At 33.2% G+C, this 24,844-nt stretch overlaps 3 protein-coding genes across 4 annotated transcripts; all 3 read right to left on the bottom strand.

Moving 5' to 3' along the window:
* Window positions 1–13,032: 13,032 nt before the first annotated feature.
* On the bottom strand, window positions 13,033–15,337 carry LOC142522189 (uncharacterized). Its single transcript, XM_075625366.1, has 2 exons — window positions 13,991–15,337; window positions 13,033–13,882 (listed from the first exon to the last, which is right to left on the bottom strand). Exons 1-2 carry the CDS (start codon window positions 14,115–14,117, stop codon window positions 13,347–13,349), a joined length of 663 nt encoding a protein of 220 aa, XP_075481481.1. The 5' UTR covers window positions 14,118–15,337; the 3' UTR covers window positions 13,033–13,346.
* Window positions 15,338–15,471: 134 nt separating this feature from the next.
* Window positions 15,472–21,390, bottom strand: LOC142522180 (sterol 3-beta-glucosyltransferase UGT80A2-like). 2 transcript variants are annotated; one of them, XM_075625346.1, is made up of 14 exons: window positions 21,026–21,390; window positions 20,715–20,914; window positions 19,980–20,219; window positions 19,750–19,861; window positions 18,550–18,720; window positions 18,389–18,452; window positions 18,186–18,243; window positions 17,898–18,075; window positions 17,572–17,702; window positions 16,851–16,953; window positions 16,669–16,745; window positions 16,262–16,309; window positions 16,024–16,173; window positions 15,472–15,792 (listed from the first exon to the last, which is right to left on the bottom strand). In XM_075625346.1, the coding sequence occupies exons 1-14, from the start codon at window positions 21,171–21,173 to the stop codon at window positions 15,625–15,627; spliced, it is 1,848 nt and encodes a 615-aa protein (XP_075481461.1). In that variant the 5' UTR covers window positions 21,174–21,390; the 3' UTR covers window positions 15,472–15,624. The 2 variants fall into 2 exon arrangements, with proteins under 2 accessions (XP_075481461.1, XP_075481470.1); XM_075625355.1 differs by lacking the exon at window positions 21,026–21,390 and having other exon boundaries at window positions 19,980–20,202.
* A 1,011-nt stretch (window positions 21,391–22,401) lies between these two features.
* LOC142537202 (uncharacterized) lies at window positions 22,402–24,476 on the bottom strand. The gene is made up of 4 exons (XM_075642756.1): window positions 24,292–24,476; window positions 24,037–24,194; window positions 22,989–23,055; window positions 22,402–22,739 (listed from the first exon to the last, which is right to left on the bottom strand). Exons 1-4 carry the CDS (start codon window positions 24,457–24,459, stop codon window positions 22,641–22,643), a joined length of 492 nt encoding a protein of 163 aa, XP_075498871.1. The 5' UTR covers window positions 24,460–24,476; the 3' UTR covers window positions 22,402–22,640.
* Window positions 24,477–24,844: the final 368 nt, after the last annotated feature.

The raw sequence follows: 24,844 nt of genomic DNA, 5'->3' as shown, positions 1-24,844 counted from the left end.
TGAGAGATGATTTTAATGAATTATCAGTCATGAGTCAATTTTGTGAAACAAATATCTTATTTGAGTCATCGAAAAAAATTTATTTATTATTATAAATATGGATATGATTTACAATTAATTTTTTTTACAAAAATACAAGTGACCGTTTGAATTTTAAACAAAGAAATATGTTTAGTAAATTTATCGAAAACATAGAGACTAAATATTTTTCACAGTAGTAAAGCATGTATATTTAGTTTTAAAGTAAAATCCATGCGTATCTGGCAGTAGTAAAAGATTTGAATGATTAGCCAAGCTCGAGCGCTACGTGGAGTGGAATCCCCAAATTTATATTGGATGGATAACATTTGGGATGGTGACTTCTCACGCTGCCTCGGCCCACGAAGCCCATTCCTGCCAACCCACCATTCACACTACGGCTTTGGACCCACAGTTTTTGACCTTTTCCCGTTGTATATTAAAAAATTACATAATTATTTACGTTGCATGAAATTTCACGATAATAGCGCATTGACGCTACCGTAATTTTTTGTAATTAATTGTAAAAATTAATTAAGTTCCAAGTGTAATTTGAAATGATTACACTTAATGTAGCAATACCATAATTACAAAAAATAACGAAAGATTAATCTGTAATTTTAAAACGACGAATAAAAAAAGGAAAATAGATCGTGTCACCAAGCTTTTATCTTAAAAATATAAATTGTTAATTATTTAGAAGAGATGTTTGTTCGTGTCTTGTATATTTACGTAGCAGCCAATTTTATGCATAGAGAGAGCAAAAAAAAAAAAAAAACAATTGAAAACGCAAAAACTAGGTGATGTTGATAATAACAAGTTGTCTTCATTTAATGTTGTTGAATATAATGATTAATTTCATATATAATTTTGAATGAATGTCCTCCCATCAAAGTAATTATTAATCTCCGGTGAAACACACATCCATCATCACTACTCTTTATCCATTCTTGCAACTGAAAATATAGCATGGTTCGATGATAGGTTCGCCCTACCCAACTTGGAATTTTTCAAGTACAATTTTATGGGAGCATGTGAATGAAACCTTGGTTTTCACGGAGTCTATGCTTTTCATGAAAAAAGAGTATAAATGACCGTGAGATTCTACAATAAAATCTATCGATGTTTGTTTATTTGTGATTTTACGATTTTATGTTTTTTGATATGACACAAACATGTGTAGAGTCACATCTACATTTCACACGAAAGAGACTAAAAATTTTCATATATAAAAAATAATAACTAATATCGAAATTTCACGACATAGATAATCAAAATCACAAATAAGTAAATATATATGATCAAATATACAATTTTCTTTAGAGTATGTGTCTTGTGAGACGGTCTCACGAATCTTTGTCTGTGAGACGGATCAACCCTACTGATATTCATAATAAAAAATAATACTTTTAACATAAAAAAGTTATTATTTTTCATGGATGAACCAAAAAAGATATATGTCTCACAAAATACGACTCGCGAGACCGTCTCACTGCAAGTTTTTACGTTTTCCCTATTATATGGTTCGATAATAATGTAATAATTAGCGTTATTTCAGAAGATGTTAGAGTATAGTAAAACATGATATTGGCATTTGAAATATTGCATGCTTGTATTTTTATTAAATTGCCAAATTGCTTTGGAATGAGTGGTATCATGAATCTACAGAATTTTCTGTGGCCATTCCAATCAACTTTATAACTAGTATCCAAGTGCAACAATCCAAAAGGGAAAGTGAAAATTAACTAATATTTAATTAGGGTATGATCCTTCTCAAAACTACAAAAGTAAATAAATATTTAAAAATTAAACGTGCCTCACTGCTGACCGTTCAAATATTAGTATTAGTGAATTGCATTAAGTTTTCGATTTTAAATATATATGAAATATCGAATTTGCAATATGTTGATTCAAAATTTCCTCTATAGTTCAACTCTTTAAAAATTTGGATGCAACTGGTTTCGATTAAGTAAAAATTATTTTATGAATCATTTTTATAGAATATGATATTTATGAAACTCAAATAAATATATTATTCGTTGCAGAGATTAATATTTTTTGATATAAAAATTATTTACGAAATAAATATAATATCGAGTTGAGTGACGAATGATATGATTTATGCTAGAACGAGAATTGTGTCGGTCTCCCCATTATATCAAAAAATCTTAGCGTAACACATATGTTTTTTTTTTTAAATCATTATGCCACGTAAAATACGTATCACAATTTAACCAATATCATATTTGTTTCATATGCATATACACAAAAGATATTATTTTAAAAGAGGCATGACAATTCACAAATCCTATGAAAAGACGTTGAATTTAATCATTAGATAATATAGTTTTTTTAATGATAATAATGGCACATGCCATCCAGTGAATCTTTGGAAAGAACCAGTTTCAATTTTTTTTGTTTTAAAAAAAATTAAAAAGAACCATTGCAGTATTTGTAAATCCTAAATATTCAAATTTTAGAAAGATTTGTTGGATCGTAGTGGTTTAAATGTTCGGATAATTTGTGTGTATTATTAGTTTTGGCTTTGATTATACAATTCAAAAATTACATCAAGATCTTATTTTTTAAAAAGATTTAATTACTTTTATTTAAAAATCGTAAAGTTTTTTGATTAAAAAATTAGCAAATATATGAGTTCATAAACATACTTATAATATTAATATGTTTTAATATTTATAAATCGAGTCAAAGTTGCTCTTAATTATTGAATTACTTATATAGTGTTTTTTTATTACTTATATATAGCGTTTTTTTTTTAATTAAAATAGGTAATATGGAAAAACTTTCAATTTGAATAAAAATAAGAAAATATAGATAAGCTAGAAATTAAATATTATTCTTGGTAGGAGTTGACCACATGGTAGAGAACATGCCTCAATTTAATTTTAAACTGAATTCCATATAAAAGAAATTATGGGCTCTAGAAAACACATTCTATTATACCCTAATTGTTTTTTTTATCCAAAACTTGATATATATATATATATATATAGATAACAAAACCAACTCACTGATATTTGAAAGAAAAATTTCAATAATTACACCAGTTTACAGTGTATGAAAATCAAATTAACGATAAATTTATTTAACAAAAATTATAAAATCGATAATTTATCGTTAATAGGAAAATGATACTTCAAATTTACAGATGAAAACTTCTCCAAAGATCGATGCCGAGGTATCCCTAGCTGATGCATAGTGTTGTTGGAATGTGGATTAAATGCCTTTCCCCTTTTTTTTTATTATTATTCACTGCCCCATAAAACGAGGTCGGTAATACCGTTGGAGTTGGCTAAACATGGTCCTTCCATTATTATAAAATTATTAATTTATTTAATCAAGGTGCCGCCCAAAAGTACTATTTTTAATTACTGCATACTTTAAAATAAATTAAATTATGTGTGTGTGTGTGTGTGTGTATATATATTGAAAAATCATCCTTGTATTGCTGTAGGCACATTGAATTTCGTCCATCGAACACAAAATTCAACTAGATAATTACGATTTTTGGGATAGTGGCATTTAATTCCCTCAAAAAATATTAATATTGGAAAAAAATTTAAGTATTTTGAATGAGGGTATTTAAAGGAAAAACAGTAACATTTGATAAGAATAACTATATCCCAAATCCAAAATGAAAATAATTATATATCTGAAAATTTAATTAATTAAATAAAAAAAATTCAGTTTAGTCAATTATAAAAAAAAATTAAGAAAACATCTTTAGAGTTCTTAATTTAATAAAAAAAATTCAAACTATTTAAAAAAAATAAATTAATACAACAAAACCCCAATATTTTCCGAAATTAAAAGAATTATGTTCATTCCATGGTTTTTGGTTCGATGCATGCATACGTTTACCAGATACAACTTTCCATATTTTCGAGACTCATTATTTCATAAATAATTAATTTATTTCTTTGAAAATTTTCATATGCTTTATTCTGTTTTCGAGAGTATATATATATATATATATATATATATATATATATATATATAAATTAGCACATGGTGAGCACAACAGGTTCGTTAGTTTCGTTAACAGTCCTAATTTAATGTATTCGCCACTATTCGGCTCATTTATTCATAAAACTCTATTATTTATTATCTAATCTTGAAATATGCGAACAACCACATGGATTAGCACTTACCTATATATATAGCATGCACTATATGTAAGATACACATAATTAATCATACTGATGATATCTAAATACGATCGAACAAACGAACAACGATAAACCAAAAATTAAACGACGCACTTGAAATATTTTAAATTAAAACAAAATCATCATGTTTCGATTGTTGTATCATATAAATCATTGCATAGAAACTAATATAAATCCAGCAATTTTAATTTTTGTTTCTAAATATTTTATTTACGCTTTTAATAAGTACAATTACAACTCATCCCTTGTCAAGATTGATTCTTGATTATGTCTTTGTATTTCTTTTGGTCAGGAATCTTGGGGCCTCCAACCTTTTTGGCGTTTTGGAGAAAATCACACGGATTTGACAACTGTTTGCAAAGTAATGGATTTGTTTCTTTTCCATAAAAAAAATCATTTGATGAAAAAGGTCCCATTTATTCTCGCTTCAAATATGTCAAATATATATTTTATTGGAAAATAATATTTAAAATGTGTGTATTGAATATTTGAATGTTGAATATTTGAATGTTGAAAATAAGAGTTGTAAATATTGAAAATTAGTGTGTGATGATGTAGGTAATGATGTATTTTATTTTTGGATTATTTGTAAAGATTTACTATAAATAGATCTCTCATTTGTGAAGAAAATCACAATTGAGTAGATAGAAAAATATTATAAAATGTGTAGTTTGGTAAATTTTGAGAGTTTGAGATTTTTACTTTTTACCATAAATTTTTACTTTTTCACAACACGTTATCAGCACGAAACTCTAAAAGTCCTACGTACTTTTCCAAGCTCCAAACAGAAGAAAAAGGTAACAAAAATAATTATATTTATTTTACTGTTATTTATTTATTGTGTATTTATTTAATATACAATATAATGTTATTATTAGAAATAATAAAAATAAATTTTTCATAAACTTGTTATAAATCCTGGGAGGATGTTAAGACGACATCCCACACTCCCAGCAAGGGATACGACAAGTATAAAAGCCTATAAGGTTTTTAAACAAAATAAATTATGACACTCATTATAATATTATGATATGATATACATAATTATTTAAACATGTCTAATATTATATATATCATATTATTACCATAAAATTATACAAATACATACCTTTATTTTTTTTGTACCCCAACGGTCATAAATGGTAAAAAACGGCTAGTTTTTGCCCTATAAATATGATCTCACAAACACATTCCATCACTCCAACTTTCTCTTCTTCTCTAAAAATTATTCATCATCAAATTTTTCGAAGAAAAAAGAAGATGGCTTTCTCAAGGATATTTTTAATTATTTTGGTTGTCATACTCACGAGTCTTGTATTTATCGGAGAATATCATCCTCGTGCGTTTTCTTTATTTTTACAAATACTTGTACTTGTTGTTTATCCGTTACTTTGTATTGCAATAATTATTAACTAATAAAATGCATCGTAATTTTTTTTAGTATCACCATGTCAAATTTAACAAAGCTCGAATTTGTTGCGCTCGACATCACGGGAAAGAATTATATGCCATGAACTCTAGATGTAGAAATGCATCTTGAGTCTTTGGGTCTAAGCGAGACCATTAAAGAAAATGGCATATGCACGTCACAAGAAAAGGCAAGAGCCATGATATTTTTGCGTCGACATCTCGACGATGGATTGAAATGTGAATATCTGACTGAAAAAAATCTCATGGCTTTGTGGAAGGGATTAAAAGAAAGATTCGAACATATAAGAGAAGTTATACTTCCGACCGCCCGGGATGAATGGAATACATTGAGATTCCAAGACTTTAAAAAAGTCAGTGATTACAATTCGGCGATGTATAGAATAATCTCGCAATTAAAATTTTGTGGACATGAGGTCACAGAATCTGAGATGCTTGAAAAAACATTTTCCACGTTTCATGCATCAAATATTACTCTACAGCAACAATATAGAGTACGTGGATTCGCGAGATATTCTGAACTCATCGCCTGTCTTCTTGTGGCGGAAAAAAACAACGAGCTATTAATGAGAAATCATCAGTCCCGACCCACTGGATCAACAGCAATTCCAGAAGTAAATGATGTAAGTAAAAATGAATTTAAACCTGAAAACCAAAATCAAATTCAAAGACAAGGTTTTGGTCGAGGTCGAGGTCGTGGACGTGGACGTGGACGTGGACGTGGAATTGGCCGTGGTGGTGGTCAAGGCCGTGGTTTTGAAAATAATCGAGATAGTTATTTTTATAACTCATCTCAAAAGAACGTCCCAAACCATCCACAGAAAAGGCATCATGAGAATACAAGTGTTAATGAGAAGCATTCAAAAAGATATGAAAGTTCTTGTTACAGATGTGGTACTCCAGGACATTGGTCCAAAGTTTGTCGAGCCCCTGAGCACCTTTGTAAACTTTATAAAGAATCATTAAAGGGGAAAGAAAAGGAGACCAACTTCACTGAACGCAGTGACCGTTTGAGTGATTCAACTCATTTTGATGCTGGTGATTTTATGAATGATTTATCTGGAAATGATCAATATATTGGTGGGATAGAAATGAACAATATTGTTGCTGCAGATTTTCTCAACGATTTCTCTGAAAATGAACAATATAATGGTAGAATATAAATGTACAATAATCTATTTTTCATGTATTCATAGAATAATGTTTTATTGTATAATTATGATTTGTGTTATATTTAAATATATATTGCAAGTAATTTATTTCATTGCATATTTTTTTGAAGTTCAAATATGGAAAATGCTATGAGCAAAGCTGAAGTTTGCATACACGATAGTGGTACAACGCACACTATCCTCCGAGATAAAAGATATTTCTTGGAACTAAAACCAACAAAAACAACGGTGAATACAATATCAGGTCCTGTAGACTTGATTAAAGGATGTGGTAAAGCACAATTTTTGTTACCTAATGGTACAAAATTTTTGATCAATAATGCTTTATATTCACCACAATCGAAAAGAAATTTGTTGAGTTTTAATGATATATATTCCCATGGGTATGATACTCAAACAATGAATGAAGGGAATGAGAAATATATGTGTCTTATCACATATAAATCAGGAAAGAAATATGTGATTGAAAAACTACCAATGCTCCCTACTGGATTGCATTATACACATATAAGTCACATTGAATCAAACATGGTAGTTGATAATTCTTCGATATTAACCAATTGGCATGATCGATTGGGACATCCTGGTTCAACAATGATGCGAAGAATTATAGAAAATATACATGGTCATCCACTGAAAGACCAGAAGATCTTTCAGAATAATAAGTTTCAATGTAAAGCATGTTCTCTTGGAAAACTTATTATAAGACCATCACCAGTCAAAATCCAAACTGAATCACCAATGTTTCTTGAACGTATTCAGGGTGATATTTGTGGACCAATCCATCCACCATGTGGACCATTCAGATACTTTATGGTATTGATTGATGCATCCAGCAGATGATCACATGTATGTTTATTATCAACTCGAAATGTTGCATTTGCAAGATTACTTGCTCAAATAATAAAATTGAGGAATCAATTTCCCGATTATACAATCAAGAAAATTAGACTTGATAATGCTGGTGAATTTACTTCCCAAACTTTCAATGATTATTGTATGTCTATGGGAATCATTGTTGAGCATCCTGTTGCTCATGTACATACACAGAATGGATTGGCTGAATCATTGATTAAACGTCTGCAAATGATTGCTAGACCAATGATTATGAAAACAAAGCTCCCTATTTCTACATGGGGACATGCAATTTTACACGCTGCTTCATTAATTCGCATCAGACCAAGTGCATATCATAAATACTCCCCATTGCAGCTTGCATTTGGTAAAGAACCAGACATTTCTCATCTGAGAATTTTTGGATGTATGGTGTATGTGCCTATTGCACCACCGCAACGAAAGAAAATGGGACCTCAAAGAAAGGTTGGAATTTATATCGGTTATGATAGTCCATCAATCATTCGATATCTTGAACCTCAGACAGGCGACGTGTTCATAGCACGTTTTGCTGATTGTCATTTTAATGAGAAAATCTTCCCAATGTTAGAGGGAGAACAGAAACATACCGAAAAGGAAATTACATGGTATGTATCATCATTGTTACATCTGGATCCAAGAACAAAACAATGTGAAAAAGATGTACAACAAATTGTACACTTGCAAAGAATAGCAAATCAAATACCAGATGCATTTGCAGACACAAAAGGGGTAACTAAATCATATATACATGCTGCAAATGACCCTGCTCGAATTGAAATTCCAAAGAAACAAATGGAAGATACTCATGATGTCATTAAACGCCTGAAGCGTGGAAGACCAGTCGGTTCCAAGGATAAAAATCCTCGAAAAAGAAAATTCATAGAGAAACACGATGATCACAAAATAAAGAATGACGTTTCTGAAGAAACACATGATGATCACAAAATAGAGAATGGTGTTCCTGAAGAAACACATGATGATGAAAATGTTCTGTCAGAACCACAAACTGACGAGAATCATGAAATCTCTATCAATTATATTAATACTGGAAAAATATGGAACCGAAAAGATATAGATGAAATTGATGATATATTTTCTTATAATGTGGCAATCGACATCATAAATGATAACGAAGATCATGAACCAAAATCTTTTGGTGAATGTAAAAATCGGCAGGATTGGATAAAATGGAAAGATACCATCCAGGTTGAATTAAATTCGCTAAATAAACGTAATGTTTTTGGACCTATAGTCCTTACACCTGAAGGTGTAAAACCTGTTGGATACAAATGGGTTTTTATTCGAAAGCGAAATGAGAAAAATGAAATAGTAAGATATAAAGCTCGACTTGTTGCACAAGGTTTTTCTCAAAGGCCTGGAATTGATTATAAAGAAACGTATTCTCCTGTGATGGATGCAATTACGTTTCGGTATTTGATTAGCTTGGCGGTATCTGAAAATTTAGAAATGCGTCTTATGAATGTTGTTACAGCTTACTTATATGGATCACTTGATAGTAATATATATATATGAAAATCCCTGAAGGATTTAAGATGCCTGAAGCACAAAGTTCAAAACCCAGGGAATGTTATTCTGTGAAATTACAAAGATCATTATATGGGTTAAAGCAATCAGGTCGAATGTGGTATAATCGACTAAGTGATCACTTGATGAAAAAGGGATATGTAAATAATTCAATATGCCCTTGTGTTTTCATTAAGAAAACAACATCCGGATGCGTAATTATTGCTGTATATGTTGATGATTTAAACATCATTGGAACGAATAAAGAAATTCAAGAAGTTGTGTCATACTTGAAGGAAGAATTTGAAATGAAGGATCTTGGAAAAACCAAGTATTGTCTGGGTTTACAAATTGAACAAAAAGAATGTGGAATGTTTGTTCACCAGACAAATTATACAGAAAAGATCCTTAAACGTTTTAATATGGATAAAGCAAATCCTTTAAGTACTCCAATGGTTGTTAGATCATTAAACATAGAAAATGATCCATTCCGTCCATGTGAAGATGATGAAGATATTCTTGGTCCAGAAGTACCATATCTAAGTGCCATCGGTGCCCTTATGTACCTTACAAATTGTACAAGGCCTGATATATCTTTTGCCGTGAATCTGTTGGCAAGATTTAGCACATATCCAACAAAGAGACACTGGAACGGAATTAAACATATATTCCGTTATCTACGAGGAACGACACACTTGGGACTTTTGTATTCAAAAGATGCTAATCCAAGTATAATTGGTTAAGCTGATGCTGGATACTTATCTGATCCACACAAGGCACGTTCCCAAACTGGATATGTATTTACTCGTGGAGGCACTGCAATATCTTGGCGTTCTCAGAAACAAACGCTCGTAACAACTTCATCAAATCATGCCGAGATTATTGTACTACATGAAGCAAGTCGTGAATGTGTGTGGTTAAAATCAATGACCCAACATATCCAAATTTCATACGGATTATCATTTGATGAGAAGCCTGTGATACTATATGAAGATAATGCTGAATGTGTTGCTCAAATGAAAGAAGGATCCATAAAAAGCGACAGAACTAAACATATTCCTCCTAAGTTCTTCGCATTCACCAAGGAGTTTGAGAAGAATAGATGTATTGATGTTCGTCACATTCAATCAAGTGAAAACTCATCAGATCTCTTCACAAAGGCACTTCCTACGTCAATATTCAGAAAGCACATATATAATATTGGGATGCGCAATCTACGAAATTTGTGAAGAATTGTTCATGTCAACATCAGGGAGAGTTTACGTGACTGCACTCTTTTTCCCTTACTATGGTTTTCCCAATGGGTTTTTCCAAGTAAGGTTTTTAACGAGGCAGTACAAAAACACGTAATGAAGACATCATCGTATCATGATCATCATCACAAGGGGGAGTATTGGAAAATAATATTTAAAATGTGTGTATTGAATATTTGAATGTTGAATATTTGAATGTTGAAAATAAGAGTTGTAAATATTGAAAATTAGTGTGTGATGATGTAGGTAATGATGTATTTTATTTTTGGATTATTTGTAAAGATTTCCTATAAATAGATCTCTCATTTGTGAAGAAAATCACAATTGAGTAGATAGAAAAATATTATAAAGTGTGTAGTTTGGTAAATTTTGAGAGTTTGAGATTTTTACTTTTTACCATAAATTTTTACTTTTTCACAACATATTTGTTATTATAACTTAAATACATACATATGTGGCAAAATTATTCATTCTTCGAGTAATGTGACGTATACATATTGACCACAAACAAATAATTTCAGACAATTAACCCGTAAAACATTAAAAACATGTTTAGAACTTCTTAAATTTTCAAAAGTTGTCGTGTCGTTACCATTTTACATGTTGTATCGTAGTACTAAGTGAAAATTTTCAGTTTTAGAGAGATATGAGTTCAAATCTACGTTAAAACAAATCCTCGTAGATGTATAAAAGTAATGCTATCATAATTTTGATATTGTACTATGAAGACTAACCTAAGAAAAAATTCAAAGGATGAAGTGAATCCATAGAAAAGTTGATAAGATCATAGAGCTAACTCATTTTACAAATCACGGTCATACGACTCACTCTAAAATTGGTACTAGAGTTGAGCTAATTTAGTGTTCTTGCAATAGATAACGTAATATGTACTATATATACATATTCACTTTCAAATAGACAAAGGAATACCCTTCCTGTACAATTTGGAATGGTCCATACCTTAAAATACTTAAATTTAATGACGAAGAATGTAAATTAATACACGAGTTTTCCGAAGTAGGTAGGTAACACTAACAACCATCACCAACAATAATTAAATTGAAATTGACTAACTTGGACTTCATACAATTGTCACCATTCTTCATCAGCCACCACTATAAGACAAAATCCACCGTATATTTTAGATAAAATCTTTCAACATATTAAAATTAAATTTTGAGATACGTACTTTGGTTGGTAGTCATGGGATGGATTCAGAATGTACACCCGAGTTGTGCTGTCATACTGATAACAATTTTTCTTTTTTTTTTTAAAAATAATAATTAGAAGTTAAATGAACTTAAGTGATAAGATCCAGAGATGTTCCTGTCATAATAACAGATATGTTTCTCATAAATTGAGAAGTCTTGCTTTAGTTTCCGATCCATGTGCTTAAAAATCTTCACAGGGCTCTCCGCACCCAGTTTCTAATATAGAGATTCAAGTTATCGAGTTTGAGATCTATGTAATACCCGTCTCACAAAATTAATCTGGTATGTTAGAGTATTATTGAGCCCATTCTTGACTGATATTTGTAGCCACACAATGGCCGCAGATGTACTTCTACGAGTAAATGTAAATGAGCTTGGCACAATTTCAAATTTCCAGCTAGAGGGTTGAGATTGACTCCAGACTTAGGGGGACCTTCAAATGTAGCCCAAGGACCAATACAGCGGGTGAACTATTAATACTTAAGCTCGAATCCATATAAATGAAAAACGAGTGTATTAACTCCATTCTCCCGATCCCACCATTTCTTGCCCATAACTAATTCGGATAATCACACTTTGTCAAATTGCCATTTAAAAATAGGAGACTTTTTATTTAACAATCAATAATAATTATATTATTTTTAACAGAAGAGATAGATTGAATCATACAATCTATTAACGAAAAAAAAAAAGAAGAAAAAATAATCTTGAATCTAACAAGAAAACAGTAGTAAATTTGGAGTAAATATTGTATTAATGGAGTTGAAAGAGAGATTGAAGGCTCGTGCTTACGTAGTTCACCAAAGACTGAAGAACAAGTTTTATATTTGCATATAAAAATACAAGTTTTTAATTTTATTGTGTGTACGTAAAAAGTTGGAACGATGTAAATGAAAAGAAATCTTCATTTGGTCATATAATTTTCATTTCTTATACATTTTGTTAAAACCTTTTTGTCACATAAGTTGGACTCAATGAGGAATGAGCCCTGGAACGAACATGTTATTACTCTCTTTTTATAATTTGGGTCAACTTTCAAAGAAATTGAATTCATGAAGCCATTAGTGACTAGCAGAAGTGTATGTTGTCCAGTGGCCGACAGTAGCCCAAGTAAATATGTTCATTTAAACAAACAGCCCAGGATGATTATTATCTCAGTATTAGGCACTAGTCCAGAGGAAATTATATATTCTTCCCTAGCATAACTAAAATGCCCAAAGACATAAGCCTATTCCAAATTTGGGACGAGTTGGACTGAATTTTAAACAAAACTCATGCACCGAAAATTAATTATATATTCTTCCTGCTGATGATCTCAACTTTGGGACGATTTTAACAACTCCAGTCCACCCTAGCTCAAAACCAAAAACAAAAAAATAAAAAATTGAAAAACATATTCGGTGAGAATCCTCCTCCTCCACCAATGCCTGATTATACGGTATAGACTACTGTATAATCCTCCTCCTTCGGTGAGAATCCTCCTCCTCCACGTTCATCTATGCATGTTCTGTCGTGAAGATGACCAACTCCATCACTTGGAGCTTTCAATTTTTTTCGATAGAAATAAAACCCCTTTCTCGATTTATTCAAAAACCATGCAAACTGGCCAAATAAACCAAAAAATGAAGAAAAAAATGAAGAAAAAAAAAAACTTCCTTGCGAACTGCAAAAATCCTACAAATGAAGAGACAGATCAAGGTTCTTCTCTTTCTCCCTGTCATCATCGCCAAAGCTCTGCTTACTCTCCATCTTCTCCCATTCCTCTCCAAATCCACTCCACAATCTCTGGCTCCTCCGCCAACTCGCATAGCTCTGTTCATCAATCCCAGTCTCATACACCTCATTCAAGAATTTACCGCGGCAAAACACAACATTATTGAACTGGGCTCCGCCATTTGATCCACATTCCTGGCCCTGAAACTGGCGAAGACTGGCGGCATGCGCGGTGATATAACCGGAAGGGCTGAAAATTCCGATTTGATGATAGCTTGGAGGAAACATCATCGGCGGCGGCGGTGGGGAGAGTGGATGAAAGGCGCCGTTGAAAGTATTTTCACATACCCTTTTGTTCTTTCTTGCTGAAGTCCTCTCTTTCTTGTGCGCATTTTGATGGCCGCCCAAAGCTTGCGAACTGTGAAACTTTCTTGAACAGTATAAACAGGGGAAGGGTTTTGTTGCCTCTTCTGCTTTATTCTTTTCACCCTCCATTCCTGTATATAAGCAAATAAATATGATAAAAATCAAATAACCAAATAAATGTTCTTGAAGTGTAAATTTTTTTTAACTACATGTTAGCTAAAAATGTAAAAAAGACGGACCTTTGAAATGGTACTTCACAAAGCCTAGCCAGGAAGAAGTAGCAGAGCAAGTACAACTTCTACAGAGTTCAAAGTTGGATTCTTTTTTCTTTTGGTATGAATATGTAGAACTATGAAAGAGTGTCATTTTCCTATACTCTTCATTTATAACTGTTGGATTATTAATTATTATCTACAAATATACAAGTTAAGTTTATGGAAAAGAGTGCATGGCCAAATGACAGGAGGAGTTGTGAGATGTATGGGTTTGTATGCAGAAAAGATAAGAGTAAAGATAAGTATTGCAAGTAATGTTCCAATTGGTTTCTTGGATACTGAGTTAAAGACTGATTGGAGAGATGTTAAATTGTTTTTTAGGAGAGATGTTAAATGAGTATATTGGGAAATGGGATCATCCATGTATCTGGTTGTGACAGTGAGGAACACTGGGTTGTTCGACTTTTGCAGGCAATTTTATGATTTATTTATGTCTTCGTTCGGTCTACAAGACTAGAATTGGTCGAGTTAATGCATTCCATTCAATTCGTTAAACGTGATAATAATGGTGGTCTTGTCATCTTTCCTACTGTTCATATTCGGGTTAATCTCATGTCCAGAATGTGTGTTGAGTACTCTATTTGACACAAAGTATTACATCTATAAAAGTTTGCCACATACTCGAGCACTTATTGAATATTCATCATGTATTTTTTTAAGGTCAATGCTCAATCTTTTTTTTTCCTTATATTAGGATGGTAAACTATAGTGGAAAGAATATGTATTCAATATTCATAATTTATCTCACGATTTAAAAGATTATTTAACTTGATAATTTTCAGATTTTCAAAATCTAGCTAGAGCTAGAGTATATAGACACGAGCGTGTCAAAGATGCGAATTACAAGGATGGCTTGCCCCAACCAAGCACTGTAATTCAGTGCAATAAATGGTTATGGGGGCAAACCCACTGCACATTCATTCACCCCACATTCTACACCGCCAACCCCATGACAACTTGCTCACTTTTTATTTGCTAAATCTGCACGGATGCCAGACACAACGGCAACATAAACACAGTGGTCCATTTTCCCAGACTTGGCATCTTATTAGGTTCACAGGTGTCCCAAGATCTCGATCAGAATGGAGAAATCAAGAAAGGTTTTCAATCTCACATTTGCATGACCAAACTCCGCACCTAGTTTTATATTTGGTTTTTGGAAACTGGCAAAAAAAAAGTCTTTTGTTTGATGTGTGCAGAGAACTATACACAGAATTTCAGATTGTATGCATAAAGCAGTAAACCTTAAGTTGTCCAAAGAGGCGAAAAGGGTTTGTAACCATACAAGAAGAAAATTGTTTCTTTTCGATGGTTTTGTGGTTGAAACCGAAAAGATTTGATGAGCAAAACAAGATTTGGAACACAATGAAACTATGGTCACTGACTTTATTCACACAAAAGAAGTCTGATACTAGGGAATAAAGAACCTTTAGGAAAATGAACACTTGGAACCTTAAAAGAGTAATCTATTTCGGACTTTGTAGTTAGGAGTAAGTACCATTAACAACAATATATCAATCTCTAGAAATAACACTTATAACCATTTACCAATACAGAGCATACACATTGGGAGACGGAAAACCTTGTTGGCTCAAAATCTAGGAACAACCGAAGCATCTCCTTATTGATAAGATACTTGATGGCATGTGTTCTGGGTCGGGCTCAACTTTTTTGCGTGGAAGGTGTTTGAAGAATGCTTTCACAGCTCCAGTGACACCATCTTCGTTTTCCATGGCCTTCGCAAGCTCAACTGCTTGCTCCTTGACCTGCGCATAGTCTATCCAGTTCATATTCAAATTACAAAAAATATCATTTCCGATAGTTTTTGCTAACTGCTTTTGGAAATGAGGTTCTTATATAAAGTTGCTTAGAAATGGAAATTCCTTCCACTGGTGACTCCAATTTTCATTTAATCTGGACAAAAGAAACTGACAAACTCTTTTCGATCTAAACATATCATATTAATATAAAATAAAAGTAAAACTCAGATCAAGTACCTTGGGATCTAGCATAAAATTGATTGCATCAACAAGCTTTTGAAGTGAAAATTCATCAACTGGAATAGGTGGAGGACCAACTTTTCTGGCATGAACTCTTTCTCCCCAAAAAGGTTGGTCCCCAAAGAAAGGAATGATTGTTGTGGGACACTGTATTGCAAAACAAACAAACAAATAAATAATGAAATGGTCAAGAACAAAGTCTGGGTGAGCAAAACAACAAGAATATAACATTTACCGCAGCTTTAAGACCAGCAGCCGTTGTTCCTGCACCTCCATGGTGCACCTAAAATCAGTGCAAAACAACGATATTATGAGACTAAAAATAAACTAGGGTCTCATCCAATGTCATGCATGCGCACAGAACTATGAGTTCTGGATAATGATGACACACTACCATCCAAAACACAAAAACATCAGCAACCGGCTCAGTTGGAAAATGCTGTATAACAATTTGCTTTTACCCTTCAGAACTATAGCACAAGACAACTAATAACACTTGGTTACTAATATACTATTTCAGTTTTACTCGAGTCTGAGGCTCTGAGCCAAAAAATAGAGATAAAAAACAGATGGGTAGGATAAAAGAATCCTGGTAACAAAAGAGTAACAAATGTCCAGATGCTCATAAAAAAATTCACTTACCACGGCTGCGCATTGCAAGAAAAGCCAATCATGAGGGCAATTATCAAGCAAATATACAAAGTCCTTCTCTTCAGCCACTAAGAAGAACATAAGATTTTGAATGAGCTTGATTTATATGGAAAGCAAACGGCAGAAATCATGTGTAAGTAGTAGGATGATAAAAAATGGAAAAGGGAACTCACAGTTACCAAGGCCACCCCAGCCTTTATTGATAATACCCCTTTGTTTAGTTATTTCTAAAGCTTCGACAATTATTTTCGTCATTTTCTCTGGTTCTTGAACAGGCTGTGCTAGGGGAAAAACAAGTCAAAGATGAAATAAGGACTCCTTTTTGGGAAAGAAGAGAGAAGCTAAGTTAGAGAAGATAGAGAGTGAAAACCCAAGGGAAAGTTACACGACAAGTATATAGTTGGTGGTGGGAGAGGGTGTTCGGGAAGGAAAAAGGAAAACAAAAACATACATGAGCTTATTAGGGAAACAGGAAAATATATTTTCCAACACAACAAAAAATGCCTTTCCCTTGGGAGGAAAGAAAAAATTATGTCAAATTGCATGAACTAATAGATTCCCGTACTTGTACTTGCACATACAAATTTATAAACAATTTCTCTCAAGTGTAATTTCCACCAATAATTTCATGTCCATCATTGGATTTTCGGTGTACAGAAAAACCCTATCCAATGATCAAAATTGGTGATCCATGATTTACTTAAATACATGTATGCCAATAAACTGTAGCTTGGCCACCAGTATCACAAAAGAAAAACTACCAATTACGTCAAAAAATATTCAAACCCAAAAACCAAGATAAGTTTTATATCACCAAGAAAAAGTACCAAGTACTCACACAAAAGATAGTGAAAAAACTGTACCATCCGGCTATGGAACCCAAGGGATACTCACCAGGCTGCCAAATCCAATATAAATAGGCTTTGGGCCAGATTTAAGCCAGTTTACAAGTGCCTCAGGCGGTTCAAAATTTGTCGCAAGATCAAGGAAGCAAAATCCAACCACATCAACCTTAGGGCCCCAATCTGAAAGAAAAGATGCATGCACATAAAGCTCAATAATCAATCTTGCAAACATAAACAAGCAATGGTTCTTACAACTGTAACAGATATCACGACAATAACAACCAACTAACTTAATAATTTAAATATGACACAGAAGATTTCACAAGGAAATAGCATTTGATTCTTCGTGTAAAGACAATTCAGAGAAATTATCACCTTTTGGTTTTGGAACAAGGTGAGGACTCCATATATAGCCATGCGGAATATCTGCCTCGGATCCTTGTGAACCGCTCAAATAAGTGACAGGGCGTAGCCTCAGCTTTTTTTTCCTAACGTCATTTATCATGTCTCTTATTCCTAGCCATATCAACGAGTCAACTATCTGATACGATAACTGTAAAGTTCATCAAGAAAAAATTATAAAAATGATGCAAATATAACGGCAAGTACTTTTTAACGACAAATTTGCAAGCAATATAAATCAATAGTATTCTTCAAACCCACTCTATATCCAGCTGGCTGCTTAACACGAGACAAAGGATGGGGGAATTCACTGGTTGGCCTGGCAGGAAAAGAAACTGTCCTTTAGAAAGACGTTAAGACAAATAATAAAAAGTAGAAAACCTTTAACATTGCAACAAACTTTCATCTCTTAATAAACCAAAAGGAATTAAAAACCGCTCAAGCAAATCTAAATAAGAGCTTACGTCCATGGCATTGTGAAAAATATATGAAGAGGAATTTTCAGTGCCTCTGCGACATGTGTGTGCCCTGCAGAAATCTAGAGGTTAGTAGATAGGCATCTTTTAAAAGCAGATTTTCACAAAATCCAAATTAAATATTAGAATGCACGGGTCACACATCTAACCATATGCTGGAGGATTCGCAATCATTGCATCTGCTTTGAAAGGAATACCAGAGTCCATGTCAGGCTCTTTGCATGCTGCTAGTAGAGAATATATAATTTCCTTTATTTGATTTCTTTGTACAGGTATTTCTGAAGGCCCGGACGGCAAGAACCCTTTGTTTTTTACCATATCTGGAGAAGAGAAATGTGAAGTTCTATGTTATTCTTTGATTTATTTATAGATGGCAACTTCATCCATGTTCTTTGCCAAGGAAAAGAACTCAAGTTCAGGATCAACTCAAGCAATTAGTTATAAGGAATAATGCCTTCAAGTAGACTTCTCAGCATCATGACATCATGATGACTTTCAAGTAGACTTCTCTGCACCATGACATCATGATGACCTCAACTATAACATTTAATTAATACCCAGATAAAGAAACAAGTCAAATGGTTTCATGGCATGTCAACATCGAGCAAAAAGGTCTTCAAAATTTTAAATTCATACTATTTTATCAGGTTAAACTTTCAAACATTTGAAGGCGACAGTTTTTCAGGAAGTACCATTGTGCAATCTAGTTGTCAGCCATAATTTTCAGTAGAGATATTAGGCAAGAGGATCATGGCTCAGCCGAACAATTGAAGTTCTCGTAACTAGATGGCAAATACATCTCAAACGACTTTGCGATGAAACAATACTGCCCCAAAAACCATTGCTGGCGAATGCAACCTTTCATTGTTCGCATGTACATATAGGACTGACAAAAGAAATCATACGAAAAAGGGACTAAATGGAGATGATTGAAAAGCCCTTAAATTCACCCATCATAAGACTTAAGGTTTTGTAACTCTACTTCATGTATACCACTGAAGTTGATTCTATACGTCATGCAGGTTTGATGTCTATGACTTCTATAATTTTTTGTAAAGACAGCATACGGATTACTCATTGGTATAACTTCAGAGGTTATTTTCAATTTTCAAAGCTAGTAAGAAATGCTCAAAATTTCGAAGTTTCTAAAATACCCCAAACATATTATGTTAGCACTACGCAAGGAGTTTTATCTAGAAAAGGTGAGTTACCAATGGATAAAAGTATATAAGCACCAAGATGCTCGGATCTGTGTTCATTGGATAAAATCATTAAACATATATAGACATTCAAGCTTTCCTGCCAAACATTCATAAATAACAAGAAAAATATAAGAACTAGAAACATACATCCAGCAAGAACTTTTGGATCCCCACCAAGGGGATAGAATTCCAGCCCAGAAGTCAGTACAAACTCTTTGAAATTAGAATGAGTAGCCAATCTAACACGATGTCCATAATCCTGCAACCCATCATAATCATACGCAACTTAATAAAGGACGCAAAAATTTAAAAAAAAAAGGTTGTCTAACCGCATTCCTGAAGCCACGAAAAAAATCTACACTGACATAGTTATATACCTGCAGTTGCTTTCCAATAGCAACAAATGGCTGTACATCTCCACGAGTTCCAACAATAAGCATCACAATTTGCATAGGAGGAATATACTGAAGGTCTGAATCATCCAGCGGCTCTTCATCAACTTCACCAAATGTTTTTCCAGAGCCAACACCAAGGGCTTGAGGTTCAACGTCTCCAGGAACTTCAAATTCTACAGTTCCATCATCTTTGACAGTAGCAATTCTGTTCAACAATTTGAGCTGCATTGCTTTAAATATTTAACAAAAGCCCCATGCTTATCCTCAATTTAACAATTAAAACTGTGCGTTTAACTATTTTAACCAAGATCTCAGGCACGCAATCATATTAAATTACTTCACAAAAAAACACTAAGTTCACCAAAGGGTCAATTGAAGTTAGCAGCCAACCGCTTCAACACATATATCAACCAAGCCTTTTATGCGAGGCTTCAATAGGCATAAGCAAATCATTTTGAAATACCATTTCACATAGATTCATCTTCCAGAATGTAAACATTTTTACCCTATAACACTTCATGAACATTTGGCATATAACATTTCAAATGCCATAAAACTCGCAAGATAAACAGCACCAAAACTTGTAAAATTAATTTCCAAACTAGAATAAAGTATCTATAAATATACAGGACGATGCAGACTCACGTAAAACTCGGAAATTAAGTACGGGAGAACAAATGCAAAAGCAAGTTGCAACACTGTAAAAAGAATCCTTACCTTCTGTTGTACAGATATTCGGTCATCAAATATTTGTGCAGCCTCTTCGGCGAGTATATTATTCCGTCGCTGCTTCTCAGTGTTAGGAAGATGCTTCTCAGTTTTCGATCTTTCCAACCCCGAAGGAGCATCTAATTTATCAGAATTCAGAATTTCCGGAGGCACAGTATTCACTCGAAAAAAACTCGCCCCTCTGCTCCCTACAAGCATTAATTAAAAGCAATTCCCATCACGCAGCCTCACCGAACTTAACCGTCCTCTCTCTCACTATCCATTCACTCAATTCTAAAATAGACAAAACCCTAATTCACCTGAAGAGTCGCTGCTGCCATTGGAAAGCGGTGGAGCTGAGGCCGCTGTATCAACTGGAGCAGAAATACTCTCCGGAGCATCTTCCTTGGAGTGAATGGAAACATCAACTGCACTAGAAGCAGTGTTAGCTCCCTCCTCGTTCGACATCCGCTCCGCCGAACTTCGACTTTTGGAGAGATCTACAGAAACCAACTACGTATATTTTATAGATGAGCACACAGTGGTGGTGAAAGTGCGTATAATGTGGATATGGTGATGAGCCACGTTCCAAAAGAGTGGGCTAAAAGAATCTGCTCGAACCTTTCGAATCTGTCCGGAGAACTTCTTGTAGGAAGAAAACGAAAATCAACGCGCGGGTCAGCGCGTAGGAATTCAATGTGGACAAGACCCCGCGGCCCCTCCTTTTATTATTATTTTTATTTTATTTTAAAAATAATTGTTAAAATTTTAATAAAATATATAGAACTATTTTAAATTTATACAAATAATAAATAATCAATTAAATTATGATTATTGATGATAAAGAAATTAAGAATAATCTAATGTTATAAATAGCAATATTAAAAAATTAATAATAAAAATTATTTTATCATCTATTCTTCTTTTTTTTGTTTTTGGGTTATTTTGTTGTATTTCATAAGCTTCCCTTTAAATACATTATTTACCGCAACAATCGATAATCCAAACAGCGGACATTGCAGCTTGTTTTATTGTTATATTTTTTTAAAAAAATATAATAAATTAGAGAATACAACACCCACCAGGGAAAATGACGGTTACATATTATTGGAATGACCAACCATGAAAAATAAAATTAGAGTATTCATATTTATTTCACCTTTTATTTTAAGTAAAAAATTAGCCTATTTTTACCTTGGAAAAAATTTAGTCTATTTTCGGATTTGTGAAGCTTTCATTACGGTCGTAATATAGTAATCAAATATATATTCATAAAAGTAAAATATGATTTAAGTTGAAATTATTTGATATGCCATATAAACCCGAAAAATAGACGTAACTTCACAGTTCACATTAATTTTAAATGATGCTTTTGAACAGGCAATTAATTCCCTTGTTACCATCGTGCTAATTACAGTATATTGTAAATATTTATTTACCATAATTCAAGAGGGTTAAGTGAGATTCGATTGGGTAAAAGATGATTAATCCAAAATAAGCAGTTAAAACTCTTGAATTAAGTTAAATAAATTAACCATACGTAACAAATGCGCATATTAATCGAAAATGTCTTATCTATAAATTATTGAGTATATTGTGTCATATATTTTTCTTTATTTCTTATTTTATGGAAAAATATCCCTACAAAAATAGCTAGTGTTAGATACAACTTCTACCAAAAGAAGAAGCTCATGACTGGTGGTTTTAGCAATAATATCATTATCATACTTTTAATCAAATAGGTAGGTAACCAAGTGGCCTTCATTTCTATGTTATAAATCCTATAAGAAAATCCATGATCCATTATCCATATCATGCCTTCTCTCTCAAATTTCTAACGAAATCGGCATCCATCAACTCTCGTTTTAAACATCTGTATAGTTTTGCGGACACTACATACCTATATAAGAATATTAGGTTACACAAAATTACCTTCTACACATCTTTGTAGAGCAACTGAAACTTTGGTATTCCTTCTGGAGGCAGTGGACAGCTAACGATAAGCTTGCCCTTCATGGCCCCTCTAAATACAGCCTGCAGCAATCAGATAGAGCAAGCATTAACATTATACACCCAAACACCCTAGGCATATTTTCTCGAACCGGATAAGGTAACAACAGCAACATTATAATTCCCAACAAACTACCTCACAATGATCATAAAAACGAAAAATGAGATAAAAAGTGGTAGTCTACTGTTGCTGCAATGAGAAAATGCGTATTTAAAGCATCAAGAAATCTCTTAAAATCAATAAAATTATCCATTAGAGGAATAGTGGAATACCTCGACAACATCAATGAAGTCTTGTTTTGTCCGAAATGAACCAACCCATTTAGTGTGATCAGCACTTCTGCAGAAGTTACGGAAGAAAAAATTTGGAATCCAACTTCAGGATTCAAATCATGATAAAACTACAGACTACAAGTCCCGATTAAAGAGAAAGCATAGGATTCAAATCATGATAAACTAAAGACTACAAGTCCGGCTTAAAGAGAAAGCATAGGACAACCTTATAACTGTACAGCTCTAATTCATATTACTTTCAATGTAATCTTGGATATCAATATAAATCACGAAAGAAAAAGGTAAACTAAAGAATGAAGACAAACAATTTACGGAAGTTTCTCTACGGAATTTTCAGTAGATTCGGGGTCAGCTGAAAACTAGTGGTGTAAACACTGGTAAAATAATTTGATGTTGTTCAGAATGACGTTTATATTTTCAGAAAAAAATTACCAATACACTCCTAATTCTTTTATGTCCCAATGGAATGAAGAACATTGTATGTCAACATGATAGTAGAAACACATTCAAATTTAAAAACAAATAACATTTTTTTTGTCTAACCTCTGCTTTCTACCTAACTAAAACATAAAATCATTGATCACGCAATGTTCTATGATTTCAAACTAAAACTTTTGAGCTATGGTATCAGCGGCAAAACCTCATCAATATGGTATTATTTACTTATATCTAAACTTTCCTTGTCGAGTACCCACCTTAGGTGGTTGTTTCAAGACTTTGGTGTCCAATACAAAATTATTGGGCTGTTACAAGGCTAATACTTCATCTCTGTACAGGGTTGCACCTTGTATGCTAATTCAGGGCATACTTATCCGTGAAATGACTTGTAGGGTATTGTGCCAACTTCCATTCCATGATCGGAACTTTTGGGAGAATAGGGCTCAGAAATTGAGCATTGACTAAAAAATCCGATCAAAAAAATAACATATTCTGAAATAGGAATTGAAGGCGTTCCTTTCCGTTTCTCCAAACAACAATACAAAGCAATTAAAGACAACACATGGTGCATAAAGAAAGCATCGCATACCCTGAATCTATCTTCATGTGGTGAGCATTGAAGAAGAAAATCGTAGAAGGTATAAAAGTGACGTCGAAATACTTGACGTAAACTTGAATCTCCTCTGAATCAACATCCACCAACGCCACCGTCGCGAATCTCGACACGTCTCTAGCTGATTTATACAGCTGCAGATCACAATGGAATACAAAGAAATCAAATACAATTTTTTTTTTTTAAGAAAACTACCATTTTCTCTTGAAATTAGTAGGGTGGAGGGGATACGACGTCGTCGAGCTGGAGGCAGACGGCGTCGGAGGAGCGGCCGAAGCGGAGGACGAGGACTTTGTCTATGGTGTCTCTGATCATGGAATCCACTTCCCTTTTCCGGCCGAATGTTGGTAGCAAAAATTCCATTGCTCCACTTCCAATCCGTCTGAAACAGAGAAGCATATGAGCATTTTTTTATTGGGCTTTTGGACTAATTGGATCGGCAAATATTGGGCTAGGGAGAGGATAACTGCTTATTTGGATTAACCCGTTTTTAATTATATTAGGCCGAATGTCCTTTAATTCGAACACCTGGAAAATGTCTAACATAACCTACTTATTTGGTTGCGCGGGGCGAACGACTCAATGAATCTAGCTTATTTTAATGACTCTCCTGCCTAGAAATAAAAACAGATGAAATAATAGAGTTAGATTATTTTTCAAGAAAATAACAAGATGAAAATAAAGAAGATAATATCTCTCATAATTGATTCGTGTAAAAACTTATATCGAGATGGTGTATGATAACGTTTGTTACAAAATACATCGATATATTGATGGTATAGTG

The sequence above is a fragment of the Primulina tabacum genome, chromosome 2, assembly GCF_025594145.1.
Source record: "Primulina tabacum isolate GXHZ01 chromosome 2, ASM2559414v2, whole genome shotgun sequence".
In the NCBI taxonomy this organism is placed as follows: Eukaryota; Viridiplantae; Streptophyta; class Magnoliopsida; order Lamiales; family Gesneriaceae; genus Primulina; species Primulina tabacum.
This window is presented reverse-complemented; position numbering and strand designations above follow the sequence as displayed.

Excerpts from the sequence above, each read along its gene's own strand:
- LOC142537202 (XM_075642756.1), bottom strand. The coding sequence starts at position 24,459 with ATGCTTCTCTGTTTCAGACGGATTGGAAGTGGAGCAATGGAATTTTTG. Across the intron at positions 23,056-24,036 it reads CACATGAAGATAGATTCAGG|AAGTGCTGATCACACTAAAT; the intron begins GTATGCGATGCT and ends TAACTTCTGCAG. Across the intron at positions 22,740-22,988 it reads ACTTCATTGATGTTGTCGAG|GCTGTATTTAGAGGGGCCAT; the intron begins GTATTCCACTAT and ends TGATTGCTGCAG.
- LOC142522180 (XM_075625346.1), bottom strand. The coding sequence starts at position 21,173 with ATGTCGAACGAGGAGGGAGCTAACACTGCTTCTAGTGCAGTTGATGTT. Across the intron at positions 20,915-21,025 it reads TGGCAGCAGCGACTCTTCAG|GGAGCAGAGGGGCGAGTTTT; the intron begins GTGAATTAGGGT and ends TAATGCTTGTAG. Across the intron at positions 15,793-16,023 it reads ATTTTATGCTAGATCCCAAG|GTCAAGGAGCAAGCAGTTGA; the intron begins GTACTTGATCTG and ends GACTATGCGCAG.
- LOC142522189 (XM_075625366.1), bottom strand. The coding sequence starts at position 14,117 with ATGACACTCTTTCATAGTTCTACATATTCATACCAAAAGAAAAAAGAA. Across the intron at positions 13,883-13,990 it reads TGTGAAGTACCATTTCAAAG|GAATGGAGGGTGAAAAGAAT; the intron begins GTCCGTCTTTTT and ends GCTTATATACAG.